Source organism: Copadichromis virginalis, linkage group LG12, assembly GCF_057382275.1.
Source record: "Copadichromis virginalis isolate Kocher_CV1m ecotype Utaka linkage group LG12, C_Virginalis_male_GT1.1, whole genome shotgun sequence".
NCBI classification, from domain to species: Eukaryota; Metazoa; Chordata; class Actinopteri; order Cichliformes; family Cichlidae; genus Copadichromis; species Copadichromis virginalis.
Genome location: NC_140629.1, coordinates 26,981,123 through 26,994,108, shown reverse-complemented (window position 1 = coordinate 26,994,108; position 12,986 = coordinate 26,981,123). Strand labels below are relative to the sequence as shown.

Genomic DNA, 12,986 nt, shown 5'->3' with positions numbered 1-12,986 from the left:
CAGCTCTAGCCTGCACTTTTTGCAATCCTTTTCTACCCAAGAGTTTTCTATCTAACACTCCACACACTCCAATGAACAGATTGGAGAGCAACTTGGGTCCAGTATCTCAACCAAGGATACTTATCGACTGGAGCAACCAGCCATCGAACCACTAACCTTATGCAGATATGCTTTTACTACACTGGCAGTGTGTTTAGGATAACCCCCATGCTGAAGAATGAAGCTATTGCCTACCAACAACATTTTCCAGACAGTATTTGATGGTGGATCCTCCACAAAGCCTCCACTGTGTTTTACTGTACACACTCAGTGCTGTACCTCTCTCGGTCTCCCCTGTAGATACTGACATCAATCTAAACTAAAGAAAATTCAAGTTCGCATTTATCACTCCATAAGACCTGTTGCCAGTTAGAACTCATTTTCAGTATAGTTCTTGTGTAATTTGTCATACCTCAAACCTTTTCTTCCTATTTCCCTTCCTTTCAAATGGCTTCTTGATTATCACCCCTCAACTGAGACCATTTTTGTTGAAGCTTCAGTGAACAGTAGATGGATCAGCTGAAAGGTCAGATCCATTTCTCACTTCTTTTATCATCCACTTGAACCAGTTTTTTGTTTGTTTGTTTTTAGGGCACTGCACACCATGCCATGATATATCATGTTTTCAGCTAATTGCTCTTTGGGAATCACCTTATTGGTGCAAAAATATTAGTTTGTCATCTTTGGTGGGGTGTTTTATGCACTGAACTAAATAAATGGAAACAAATTATGTGCTTTCAGTAAAAGACACAATTTAAATTTTGTTCTTCGCTATCCTATCTGTCATGTGTAGACACAAATCAAATCAAATTTATTCGTATAGCACAACACTAGTTGATCCCTTGAATTAGGTGTTTTTTAAAGCTTGAATGATTCAGAGGTCAGCGTTAAGTGGCTTTAACAAAAATACCTCCTCTGAAAATGGTCAGGTACAAGGACTGGACTGAACTGGACTGAAAATGACCAAAAAAGAAAGTGTCCAAAGAAAAACTTTCAAAGACCTTCACAAAGCCTGCAGAACTATTGCTCAACACCACTTCGTTTTGTTCCTTGGAAGCAAAAACAAATCCACACTATTGTATGAGGAGAACAAAGAAATTAGTCTCTATATTCAGTGAGCACTACAGCAAGACCAACTAACCAAGCCTTTTAGGATCATTCTATGTAAAGTCAGTCAGTTCCTGACCACTTCATAAGTGGCTAACTGTTTTATTTTGTTTTTTTTATACCAACTTTTGTATATTTAATAAAACAATGCAGAATTATAACATCAAGCTATGAATGGGTTGAATTTTTGCTTTATTTCATTTTTTTATTTTTTCAGTATTTTTGAGCCCTCATAACTTCATAAGAAGAGGACCTAGTTAAAACCGAGTGTCACAACATATTTAAAAAAAAAAGAAGTCTTTTTTGGTTCATAGCTATTGTTGGGTAATAATAATGCCTGAGCAAAACAGTACAAATTAAATGTCTAGAATGTAGACTGACAGGAACGAGCAGCATTAGTTTATCTGTTACTGATGACTTAAAATCTGAAAGAAAACTAGAAATTTTCAAGGGTTACAGATTTATTATTATGTGAAAAGGTGCTCAATCAACATAAGTTATAGCATATAAAAGGTGTCCTTTATACACATAATATCAGGCTCATCTTATAGCATGATTCTTATTATTTTGTTATAGAACATTTGACACACATCAGCTATCAAAATCAATGAAGCAACTCAAGCAACCCAGTAACCTACAGACACTTCATTTCAGTTCCTGACAGAAACATGACCTTGAAAGGGAACTGGAAATTAGATCATGCAGTATGAATTAAAAGGGTTTTCTTCATCATCACACCCATCATCAAAGGAAGAGCAAAATGAGAGGTGACAACTCATCAAATTCTTAAAGAACTAATCAACACATAAGCATGACACATCCATAAACCATCACAACTCTCTGACAAACTTCAATAAAAAACACGGAGCAGTAGCTAAAAACATTCAAAACAATTTAAATTAGACTCCTGTTACTAGATACAATTTAAAAAATACTGGCAACTGCCAGTGCTACCCCTCAGCCTTCTAATAGACACACCTATGACATCAATTGAAACTCCTCAGTGCACTTATTCTTGAGTTATCACACTCACAAACTTGCGTGTCCATGCCGCCCGCCCGCGTGGTAGTGACAATTGCCCATCAGTCTTTTGAGCTGAGGTTTAAAAAGTTTAACACGTGGCAAAAGAGTGAATAACTATAAGTTTTCTATTCAGAAAAAAAGGTAATTTCTTATTAAGTGTTTTTTTAAATTGATTTAAGAGACATTACCCACTCTGAATCAGCTCTTTTCCCCCAACATTAACTTTAAGTTATGTCCAATAAAAAGAAAGGAATAAAATTTTGGAAAAAGGAAACTTTTTCCTTTGTCTCCAAACAATCAAGGGTCTGACTCAGACTCACTGCAATCACTCTCAGACAGCTTTTCAAATAATTGCCATTGCCAACACATTGCAATCAATGTGAGACAGTCTGCTCCAATAAGCACAACTTGGCTATGACGCATCTCTGTGCAACAGGGGAGTCGACTCAAATGGTTGCTAACTGGTTGTTTTCCGATTATATTCCTATATACTGTAAAAGTAAGACTGCTGAGTGCCCATATCATTCTGTAGATCAATCTCCACCCACAGCAGCTACATCCCTATCAGAGGAGGGAATTCTCTTTGAGATCTACAAGACTCTGGCTGGACTCTGAATGTAAGTAATTAATGTGGTAGTTAATGTGAACTTCTGCGTATGTAGACGGCAACACGTTTACAAAGGATTTTGCCAATTTTACTTATCACAAGCAGATTGCAAATTTGACCCCATTCAATCGCAAGACTGCACCTCACTGTGAGTAGTTGCAGACCTGGTCCCCATCTTTTCAGCAATCATTTGAAAGGCAACAAGATCATTGCACACAATGGCAATCCTTTTTGTCATGTCAGGTTCGAACCACTGTTTTTCCAAGTGTAAATACAGCATTAAACAGTTTAAGATAGTTGCTCTGTGCATAGTCATAATGGCATTATGTTGTTTACTTGTTTCTGTGAGAACCTTCAACGCCTAATTATTTTTAAAAGATTACAGAACTTCTTCCAGTGCACACTTGGAGCCTAATATTAATATTTTTAAAGAACTTGATTTTAACATAGTGAGTTATATTAAAACATGGTTGCCTAAGTAGATTCAAGGTAGGCATATTCCTGTGTTTATTCAGCACCAGGAGAATGAAAACAGCTATTAAAGTAGTAATTACTAAGAAAAGCAACAATGTAAATTAAATATGAAATATTTACTTTAAAACACTACAATGAGCTGGAATAACCAGTGAAAGCATGAGGCAAACATCCGTTTAATGAAAATATTGTGACCATCTTATAACCTTCAGCCTGGAGGCTAAGCTGTCGTCTCATTAGTGGAGAAACAGGGCGCAGTAAACATTTTTTTCTGTCATAAAAATGTCCTTGCCATCTACAAGCATAAAAAAGCAGGAAAAAACAAATAAAGCAATAAAAATCAGAAATGACAGAAACATAACAGCAGAAGCACAAAGACAGAAACGGCACAGCAACAACAGACCACATTTTTAATGTTAATGACTCGTTGACCTTTTGTGACGACTTACATTGTATCAAAGACAAAAGGACAAACTGAATTCCCCTTTGGCAACTAACATTTATTTTTAATTTTCAGTTGTTCTGGCTTTAATAGATTGACAGAACCTATATATATGTATATCATAAATTACTAATAGCCAGCAATTCTGGATAGCTTCAAGCATATCTTTAATGTCAAAGTTGTTACTGACTGCCTTTACTTTCACAGAGTGCAACAACATACGACCCGCACCTCCAATCTAATCTACTTAATTGGAAACCCTGACTCCAAATAGCTTTTGGGGAAGTCATTAACACAGAGGTTCACTAACATTTTCCAGCCTGTACCATAGGTGATTACTCAGTGCTTTCAAAAAAAGACCAGAGAACAAAAATACAACAGTTTGGGATCTGTCAATTTAATCACACTGTGTGTATGACTATGTAACAAATGTACATTTTACTATGAGTTAAAATTCACAGAAGATAAACAAAAACTGAGAAGTTTTGTTGTTGTTGTTTTTTTAATGAAAAATCTGATGAGGTCACATCTGTCCGAGGCTATATTGTTATATATTTCAGCCCACAGGTTATACCAGTGCTGGCATCCTTTAGGTGAAAAAAGCATAAATCCAGGAAAATAAGAAATACTGCTCATCACAGTTTTACATGGAATTCATTTATGTTCTTTTCACTTGCCTACATATACAGTATAGCGATTTCAGGTAATTTTTTTTCAGACCCTCAAGAGCACTTACCTTCACTGAATGTTAAGTAGCACCTGAAAGCTTTAAATCAGTAAGCCTAAAAGGTTTATATCTATTTTTTCACTGCATTAGTAGATAATTTAGTCCTAAGTGATAAAAAAATAATTATCGTCAGTATAGTTAGCAGCATTATAGGACTGTACAATGTGCTCAAGATACAATTCGTTTAGGTACAGAACAGGTAAATGCACCAAAATGTTTTCCATTTTATTTTGGTACTTAAAATACATTAAAATTCCAAGCATGAATTTTCTTGGCTAAAATCAAATTCAAAAAGCCTTAATCCTTCAAAAAATAACCAGGAACATGGTTTATCAATTATTCTTGTTCAGCATTCATTATTATTCTTTCACCAAACAGGAGATACTCAGAATATGAAACTGGAGTTCAAAGAACTGGGACAGTTTGTGCAAATGATTCCATTAACTCTGAGCCATGAGGAAACCAAAGCCCTATCCAGGCACATGCTAAAGATTTTTTTTAAACCAGATTTAAACTAAATTGAATTAACAGTTTCATGGAGTCAAACTTTCTTCACACTAGAAGTGAGAGAAGAGCTCCGGACTCTTTGAACCGAGACAAGGCTCAAGGCACTTTCAATCATCGTGGCCATCCATATTTTGCACGCTGTGATTGGAGTCGTTTTTGACCCAAAACACCAACAGAAAAATATCAGCTTTTCCCAAATATGAGAGGTACTAAAGCAGCCACAGCTGAAATAACTTGAGACTCACCATTACTTCCATATTCTGTTGTGGCTCTTGAAATCCATGGACTGTCAGTTTGCGAAGCACTAAAAGGAGCACAAAAAACATCACTATGCAGGATTTTCACTAATTAAAAATTAACTATATTCAACATCTCCTCATAATTAGTGTTTCACTAAGTAGCTGCATATATTAATACTTCCATGTTTGCATGTTCAATTATCTATGTTTTTAATCAAATGGTGGGATCATGACGATTAGATTACCATGTTGTGCTAATAGGTGATTGCATGTCTTTGCATGATAATGCAGGTTTGTGGCATGCGTGCATGTGTCTGTGCAAGTGTTGCTACCTTTAAGAGAGAGTAGTGTCCTCTCCAGCGAGCTGAGTGCCGCAGCCTCATCTCTGGCGTAGATCTGCTGGAGGAAGCAGTCTGTGTGATGGCTCCACAGGGAGCATGCAAAGCTGTAGATGCCCGATGCCAGCTGCCAACATACACATTAACATTTTGGTCAGGCACACCTGGGTTAATCTGGGTCTCGAAAGCATTTGAGGTCATTTCACTCAACATAAATGCGCAAGAAATTCTGGGCTAATATGAGTGTAGCTTTGTACAAGAACCTACTTTTGTTTTTATTTACCTGTTTTTATTGTTTATTAGTTTATTAACATTAAAAATTTCCCTTCAGCACACCATCTTGGATCACTTTGCCAGTAAATTAATGTGACCACAGGTAAACATCAGCCACTGACATCAGAAAATGTCATTTTATTTGTTGATATGGTGACAACAAGGTCGGTGTTGGCGAGCGGCTATTAAATCGGCGTGTCCCTACATGGAACATCAGAAACTCAATTGCTGGTGATACACTCAAACAAACAGGAAGGAAAGATGGACCTAGGGCTGCTCGATTATGGCAAAAATGATAATCACGATTATTTGACGATATTTATTTAACCCTTTAAGACCTACTATAGAACCAAGTCCACCAGAGCTTATATTATTTTTATTTATTTTTTGTACATGCTGTAGTGCCATTTGTGGGAGCATTTCAAGTTGCTATACATCAATACAACTGTTATAGCCCATATTTTAATAATATGTATGCATTAAGTGCATAGTAATTACATAAATTGCAAAAAAGTGCAATAAACTACAAAAAAAATTGAAAATCGCTTTTGTTTTGTTTACATATATTTCTACTTGGAGAAGTTTAAGAGGTTTATCCCTCAAAACTTTAAATACAATAAAGTTGCAAAAAATAGTTTCCCACCACAGGAAATTTATTTTGAGTGTCTTCATAGTTTTATTTTGGAGATACAGCAATTTTTATATACTGCAGGAAAAACAAAAAACAATCCTATGATGCAAATTTGCAAAGAAAACAGCATGTGCATCATTTCACTGTGGGAAGTGTTACGAACAGCTGATAGGAACGGCAAAGCGTGTTTCTGGAATATTATGTTTTTGTTCCTGCAAGCGCTTTTTATGCAATTTTTGCAAAGCTATATGTGGAACGAAACCGTGACCGAGGACAAGCTGATGGCATCAGATGTAAGTACAACTCCTCCGGTTTCATATGCAAAACAAATTATTGCGCTAGCTTACACGGTTCAGGTTCTACAGGGATTTTAAAAAAAGTTACACAAAACGGAGCGTGCTGCTCTGACCGGCTTTAAAGGGTTAACAATGACTTTAAAAAAATAATGTAAAATGGTGTGCAACACCACTGAAGTTTTTTTTTTTTTTTTAACTCTTTTCAACCAACGGCAGTCACTCTCCAAATAACTTCTGCTTAGCTTTCCGAGCTTCCCTCGGGTCCTCTTAATCAGCGGTCTCCAACCTTTTTTGCGCCACGGACGGTTTATGCCCGACAATATTTTCACGGACCGGCCTTTAAGGTGTCGCGGATAAATGAGGGAGGGGCTAATAATCGGCTCAGTCATTTTTAATGATCGTTGAAAGCCCAGATCATAATCGTGATTAAAATTCGATTAATTGAGCAGCCCTAGATGGACCTGTGAATAACAGGTCTAATTTAGCTCCAAATGAACTTCCAATTATAGTCTCAGTATTATTTGGGCTCAAACCAATTACACTTTCGCCCTCCATGATAGCGAAACAAGATCATCAAAGGTAGATAAAAAGCACTCAGTTCTATCAGCCAAGTGTGACAATGTCTGCTTAGAACATCCAACAAATCTGCCAAAGGAAGAGAGTAAGTGAGTGTGTGTGTGTGTGTGTGTGTGTGTGTGTGTGTGTGTGTGGGGGGGGGGGGGGGGGGGGGATTCTAACCATTAAATCTCATTCAAAATTGACAATAACATTGCAGTGGGATAACAGTCAAGTCTTTGCTATTTGATTAAGATAAACAACAAACCCACATTAAAATTACTCTGTGGAAAATTGTGAACACCATATATCAAACAAGGAAAGCAAGCAACTTCTAGCCAGAGGAACTTTGCGCTCTTGGTAACACTCAAGAGTCAAGTGGGAAAAATCTGAGAATCAGTGGTTAAGTTGATGTTCGGCTGTTCAAAGAGAAATCCCTACTTTGACAGCACAGCATAGGCTTTGATATATTCTTTAGAGAAACCGCAAGATTGGCAAGTTTCTTCTTTGGAGAGATTTCTCTACAGCTTGTCGTTTTCCATTCCTCAGATCCCAGACTAATCCAACCCATGGAGCCTAAAAGTGATGAGCCAAGTTCAGAAAACAACTTCATATTGTTCTCATGACTTCCTCAGTCTTGGTGTTTCAGTAGACTAATACGCTATTGTTTATATGGGTTTTTACAGTTTCATTACATTCTGTGAATGCACAACAGGTAAATCGCATCAAAGCGTCAATACACAGTTTCCAAATGTTACAGACATTCAAAAAATATAACAACCTACTCCAGTCGACAGGTGCATTGTAGTCTACCTTCTTATCCCCCTTTTTATTCCTCGTTGTGCTACATCTGTGTAAAAAAAACTAGTACATCCTTGCCGTTTGCATTTTCTACCCCATGAATCAAAAAGAACATAAAAAAATTAAAAACTATTAAGGTGCCTTTAAGTATAGGTCTGTAAGGTCCTAAGGCGAACCCGATTTCTGAATTAGTCCTCTCCCTAATGGCCCTCCAACACTACAGTGATACTTTTAATCTTTCAGCAGCGTTACCAGTCTTAGAATTACTATCCAATTACTATCCGAGAATATAATTACAGCATAAGCAAAATGTTTGTATGACAAAGTATACACATGATTATTAGAAGAAGAGAGGAGGAGGAGAGGAAAAAAAGAGGAGAGGAGGAAGAGAGGAGATTCAGTGTCAAAGTCATCAGTGCATCATTAAATGAGTGCGCTGTTTAATGGGGGCTCAGGCTGCCTTTGTTTCTTGTGTTGCCTAAGGGCAGAAATTTTGGCATACAGGACGCCTCTGCCTGGCATCCAACTATTTGGTCTCAGCCACTGCTCTCATGTCCTTTCACCCTCTGTTGGTCTCCATCTTCCCTCTGCTTGATCATCTCATTCCTCTAAAATCTTTCTCTCCACAAATGGCCTTTTTTTTAAACTCAAATTTAAATCAAGCATGAAAGAAAAATATTGTATAATGTACGCTGTGTTCACCAGAAACACCAGAAATACTTACTCAAAAGTTAATTTGTCTCAACGCAATATCAACAAAGACACGGAAACGCTGATAACCATTTCTAAACAAGTCAACCATGCTTGAGTCATGTATGACAAGGGAATATTTTTGCTATAAATCTTGTATTTAACATGCTTCTAACAGAAGCTAAACAGCATCTCGTAGAGACAAAACCTAAAAAGTCTCAGGATAATCTTAGTATTCATCTATTCATTTTCAAAATCTTCTGAAGGAGGAAAAAAATAGCAACAAAGAAAAAAAAGTTATATTGCAGAGAGCAGGAGTCTGCAACCTGCAACGTATAAAAATCCAGAAAGTTTCACTGTTTACCTAACATAACCTTTTATTCAGGTATATACAACTGATGTATAAAGAGCAAAACACAGCTAAAAAACACTAAGAATAAGAATAAGAAGCAATGGAGAACAAAAAGGTTGTAATAGAATTTTGTATCAACACTGGACCAGCTAATATTGTGGACTTACATCCTGAAAAAGCCGCCTGTCCTGCGCCAGTCGTTTGGATGCTAGAGTTTTGGTGACATGATAGAAGGTTAACAGCGCTCTGTGCTGCTGCAGGCCATCCTGACCCTTCACAGACTCGAGCAGAATGGGGATGAGCTCTGGCCATTGCCTGGGGCAGTCCAGACGGGCCACCTTGGCTATCAGTACTGCGATCTGGGTTGCTATCTGTTGAGAAAAAAAAAAAAAAAAAAAAATACATGCAGGAAAGAGAAGTTGACCAGGGGCAAAGCATAAACACAGCAGAAGGTGGAGCAAACTTGATGGGAATTTTATTACGTAGTTCTCTTTTAAAAATAAGTAGCTCGAACAAATAGGACACAGAATATCAAACTTTTTACAGTCAACACAGTGTACATAGTACATGCATCTGGTGACAGATAGGGAATCAGTTGCATGGATTAAGTTGATTTTTAAAATAGAGTGCTTGTGCCTGAGCTATATCTGCAATGTGCATCACATGATCTGGTAACAGCTTCACTTCTCATATTTTTTTTTTTTAAATTGGCTTTCCACTGAGCCCAACAGCTGAGCAAATATCGCTCAAGTCTACTCATTACTCCAACACAAACTGCCGGTAAGACACTCAATACTTCGAGATAAATTTCAAGCTCAAAATGAAAAAGACACTTTATACCTCAAGAGTTAATGGACATTTTATGATAAAAATCAAAACTCTTTATATTATTTGAACACACTCCAAATAGCTTCTTTTTTTTTTTTTTTAAATGTGAAAACCTTGCGTGAGTTTTTGTTCTTATGGTTGTATAAAAGATTTATCTCAGAACGTCTTGCAGTACACAGTTCAGTATTTAAACTTGCATCCTCACAAGCATCAGTAAGTCAATTTGTACACAAGTTACACTCACTCTCTCATGCACAAGCATAAAGCACCCTCATGAAATTTGGACTCCACGAGAGGCTGTGACTAGAGAGACATATGGTGTCCAAATCGTATTCATTGCTTGCCATATGGACCCGATCAGTCCTGATGTTCGAGAGCTGTCCCACAGGGACATACAACCTGTAGAAACCAAGATGGATGGCCATCATTTAGGGCCAAGTTCCACGTACCCCCTGGGACAGATGTATTACGCTGCTTGACTCCTGAATTATTTGTTTGTTGTAACCTTCCCCACACAGCCCCCCAAAAAAATGTCTATCAAGAAACTTCAAATTAAGTACCAGTATGCAAAATTAGCAGCTTTCATCACTTTCAAATCTCATTCTATGGAGTCGCATTGTGACAGCCTAAAAAATCTTAATGCTGTCAGTCAGATCCTTTGTAACTTATCTGGTTTTGATAAAAGCACTTCAATCAAAATCAGTGTTTTATTCATCAGTATACAATGATCAAACATGTTTATTTCCCTCTCCCTCTTTATTTTCCCTGCTCACCTGATTGACAGGCTCGTTGAAGTTTGTGATTAGACCAGCACGCAATGACGTCTTCTCCTCTTCTGATAATGCACTGCGAACAAACCAATCAAAAAGCTGTTCAGAGGAAGTAGAGAGGTCGAAAGAGATGAAACAATAAAGCTGACAAAAAGACAAAGGCAGCACTTAATATAGAAAAACAGACACATTTGAAAGCGTCTATAGATAAATGAGTACAGTATTTCAGTATTACTTTAAAACAATCTTGCCCCACAGTAATTTTGCTTTCACAGTACTGCGCAAAAACCTTAAACCACCTTTCATTTCTTACTTCCAAGCAGCCAGACGTTCTTGCACATGAACAGTATCTGATGGTCATGTTCTTAAGAATCATGCAGTACCATATGGAAAGCATCAGATTGGCAACACCTTCATTTTTCAACATGACAATGATCCCAAACACCCTGCCAATGTAGTAAAAACATTCCTGGATATAGGGGTATGTCACCAGGGTGCAGAGGAGGCTACCCCCCCCCGTCCCCTTCTGGCTGCCTCTGCCTCAATTTTATCCCACAACTTAGACATTCACATTACTCACACTCTCATTACACATACATATAGGATCTTGGGGGTGGGCACGATACACGGAATCCAAAGTACCATCAGGGTGTACACCCCACCCCTGGCGTCGTTGCCCACCTCTCAATTTTAAATACACGTAGACATTGAGGGCTAGCAGGAGGGACTGCGCTTACCTGCTGCTCTCTGGCAGGTAGCTCCATGCCCTCCTGGGTTTTAAATGCACCTTAGAACACACATGCATCAACACTACAATGAGCGGGTGGAGGGAGGTTTGGAGTCTTCTCTCACCCCCATTCTCTGCGACCTGCTGGAGCGGGGGGGCTAGGAGGAGGAGTTGGCCGTCCGACTGCGGTCTGCAGTGTGGGGCCTCCCTGCTGCTGCGGAGTCAGGGCGGTCTGCCTCCCCCTACCGCAGGGAAAAGGGTAACACCACCTGGGTCTGGGTGCAGTTCCCCCCTCCAGGGGCAAGGGTACCTAGACCCGGTTTGTAGAGTACGCTTGGGGAGTGTGATCGTGTGTACAGCGTAGAGCTGGGCGATATGAGATTTTTTCATATCACGATATGTTTTTTTCATTTCAGGCGATAACGATATCTATCACGATATAAGCCAAATAACTATATTTGTAAGATTTAAATGTGCCGTTGCTCACAAGTAAAATGTGAAATAATCAGCAGCTTGTTTTTATTTAAATATTTATTTCCCATAATAAGTTCAACAGGGTAGATGTACTTAAGGAACATGAGACTTTTTCAGATAGATAAAGGCAAATATTGCAAACTACACAAAAGGCAGCCGCTAAAGCGTTTAAGTTTCAAAATAGAACAAACGAAACAGACTAAATTGTCAATTCCACTTAGAAACAAAATATTAATTCTAAAAATAAATCTTAGTTTGTGTTACAGAAGAACAGACAAAACTGACTAACTTTTGTCAATATCAAATAAACTGAGAACTAAAAGGAAATTCTCAATCTCTCCTTGTTGTATAGCTTAGCTTTTCAAACACTTTTAACAGTTACTTTAGTCTGACAAAAGCCGAATGATGAATTAGCGCTTCCAGTCAGAGACTGAGGCTACGTCCACACGTACACGGGTATTTTTGAAAACGGAGATTTTCCGTTTTCGTTTTAAAAAATAATCCCGTCCACACATAAAGGCAGAAATGAAGGAAAACGCTGCTATGAACATGCCAAAGCAGCAGGTGGCGCTAGATTCCTAACCGTGCAGAAATGTTGGCCAATCAGAAGTCTAGAAGCCTCGGTGGGAAAAAGTAAACAAAGCTGGGGCATAGAAGCAGAACCGAGTCGTATGTGTGGAGGGACAGTAACTGTGTGTATATGTAAGCATTTAAACACTGCAGAGAGTAGAATTAACAGTAACAGTATTGTAGAAGTTAATTTCACCGAAACAATAACATGGCGCACAGTGTGACGCATGCACCAGTTTATTGTATTTCCAGACTTGCTTTCGGCACAATTTACAGTGCACGCTACTCTGTTTTTTGTCAGACTTGAAATAGCCGAAATACCTTCACACTACGGAACTTCTATGGCTCTTCCGTTCGACAATCTCTCCGGCGTTGGAACCATTATCTGTTTTCTCTTCGGTCACGCTCGGTTGATTTTTCTAGTCGGCACACTCATTTCCTCCATTATGCGCTGGCTCCATTACCCGCTGGCTGCTTCCCAAACAAACACACGTGCGGCTTGGCACTTGTGCTGTA

General features: G+C 38.3%; 1 protein-coding gene across 1 annotated transcript in view; it reads right to left on the bottom strand.

The window, feature by feature from the left end:
- ipo11 (importin 11) overlaps positions 1 to 12,986 on the bottom strand; it is a 132,051-nt gene that overhangs the window by 100,237 nt on the left and 18,828 nt on the right. The window contains exons 4-7 of the mRNA XM_085475716.1: positions 10,703 to 10,775; positions 9,269 to 9,472; positions 5,498 to 5,630; positions 5,172 to 5,230 (exon numbers count right to left, since the gene is read on the bottom strand). Coding sequence (XP_085331842.1) covers positions 5,172 to 5,230; positions 5,498 to 5,630; positions 9,269 to 9,472; positions 10,703 to 10,775 — 469 coding nt within the window. The remainder of the gene's footprint in view (positions 1 to 5,171; positions 5,231 to 5,497; positions 5,631 to 9,268; positions 9,473 to 10,702; positions 10,776 to 12,986) is intronic.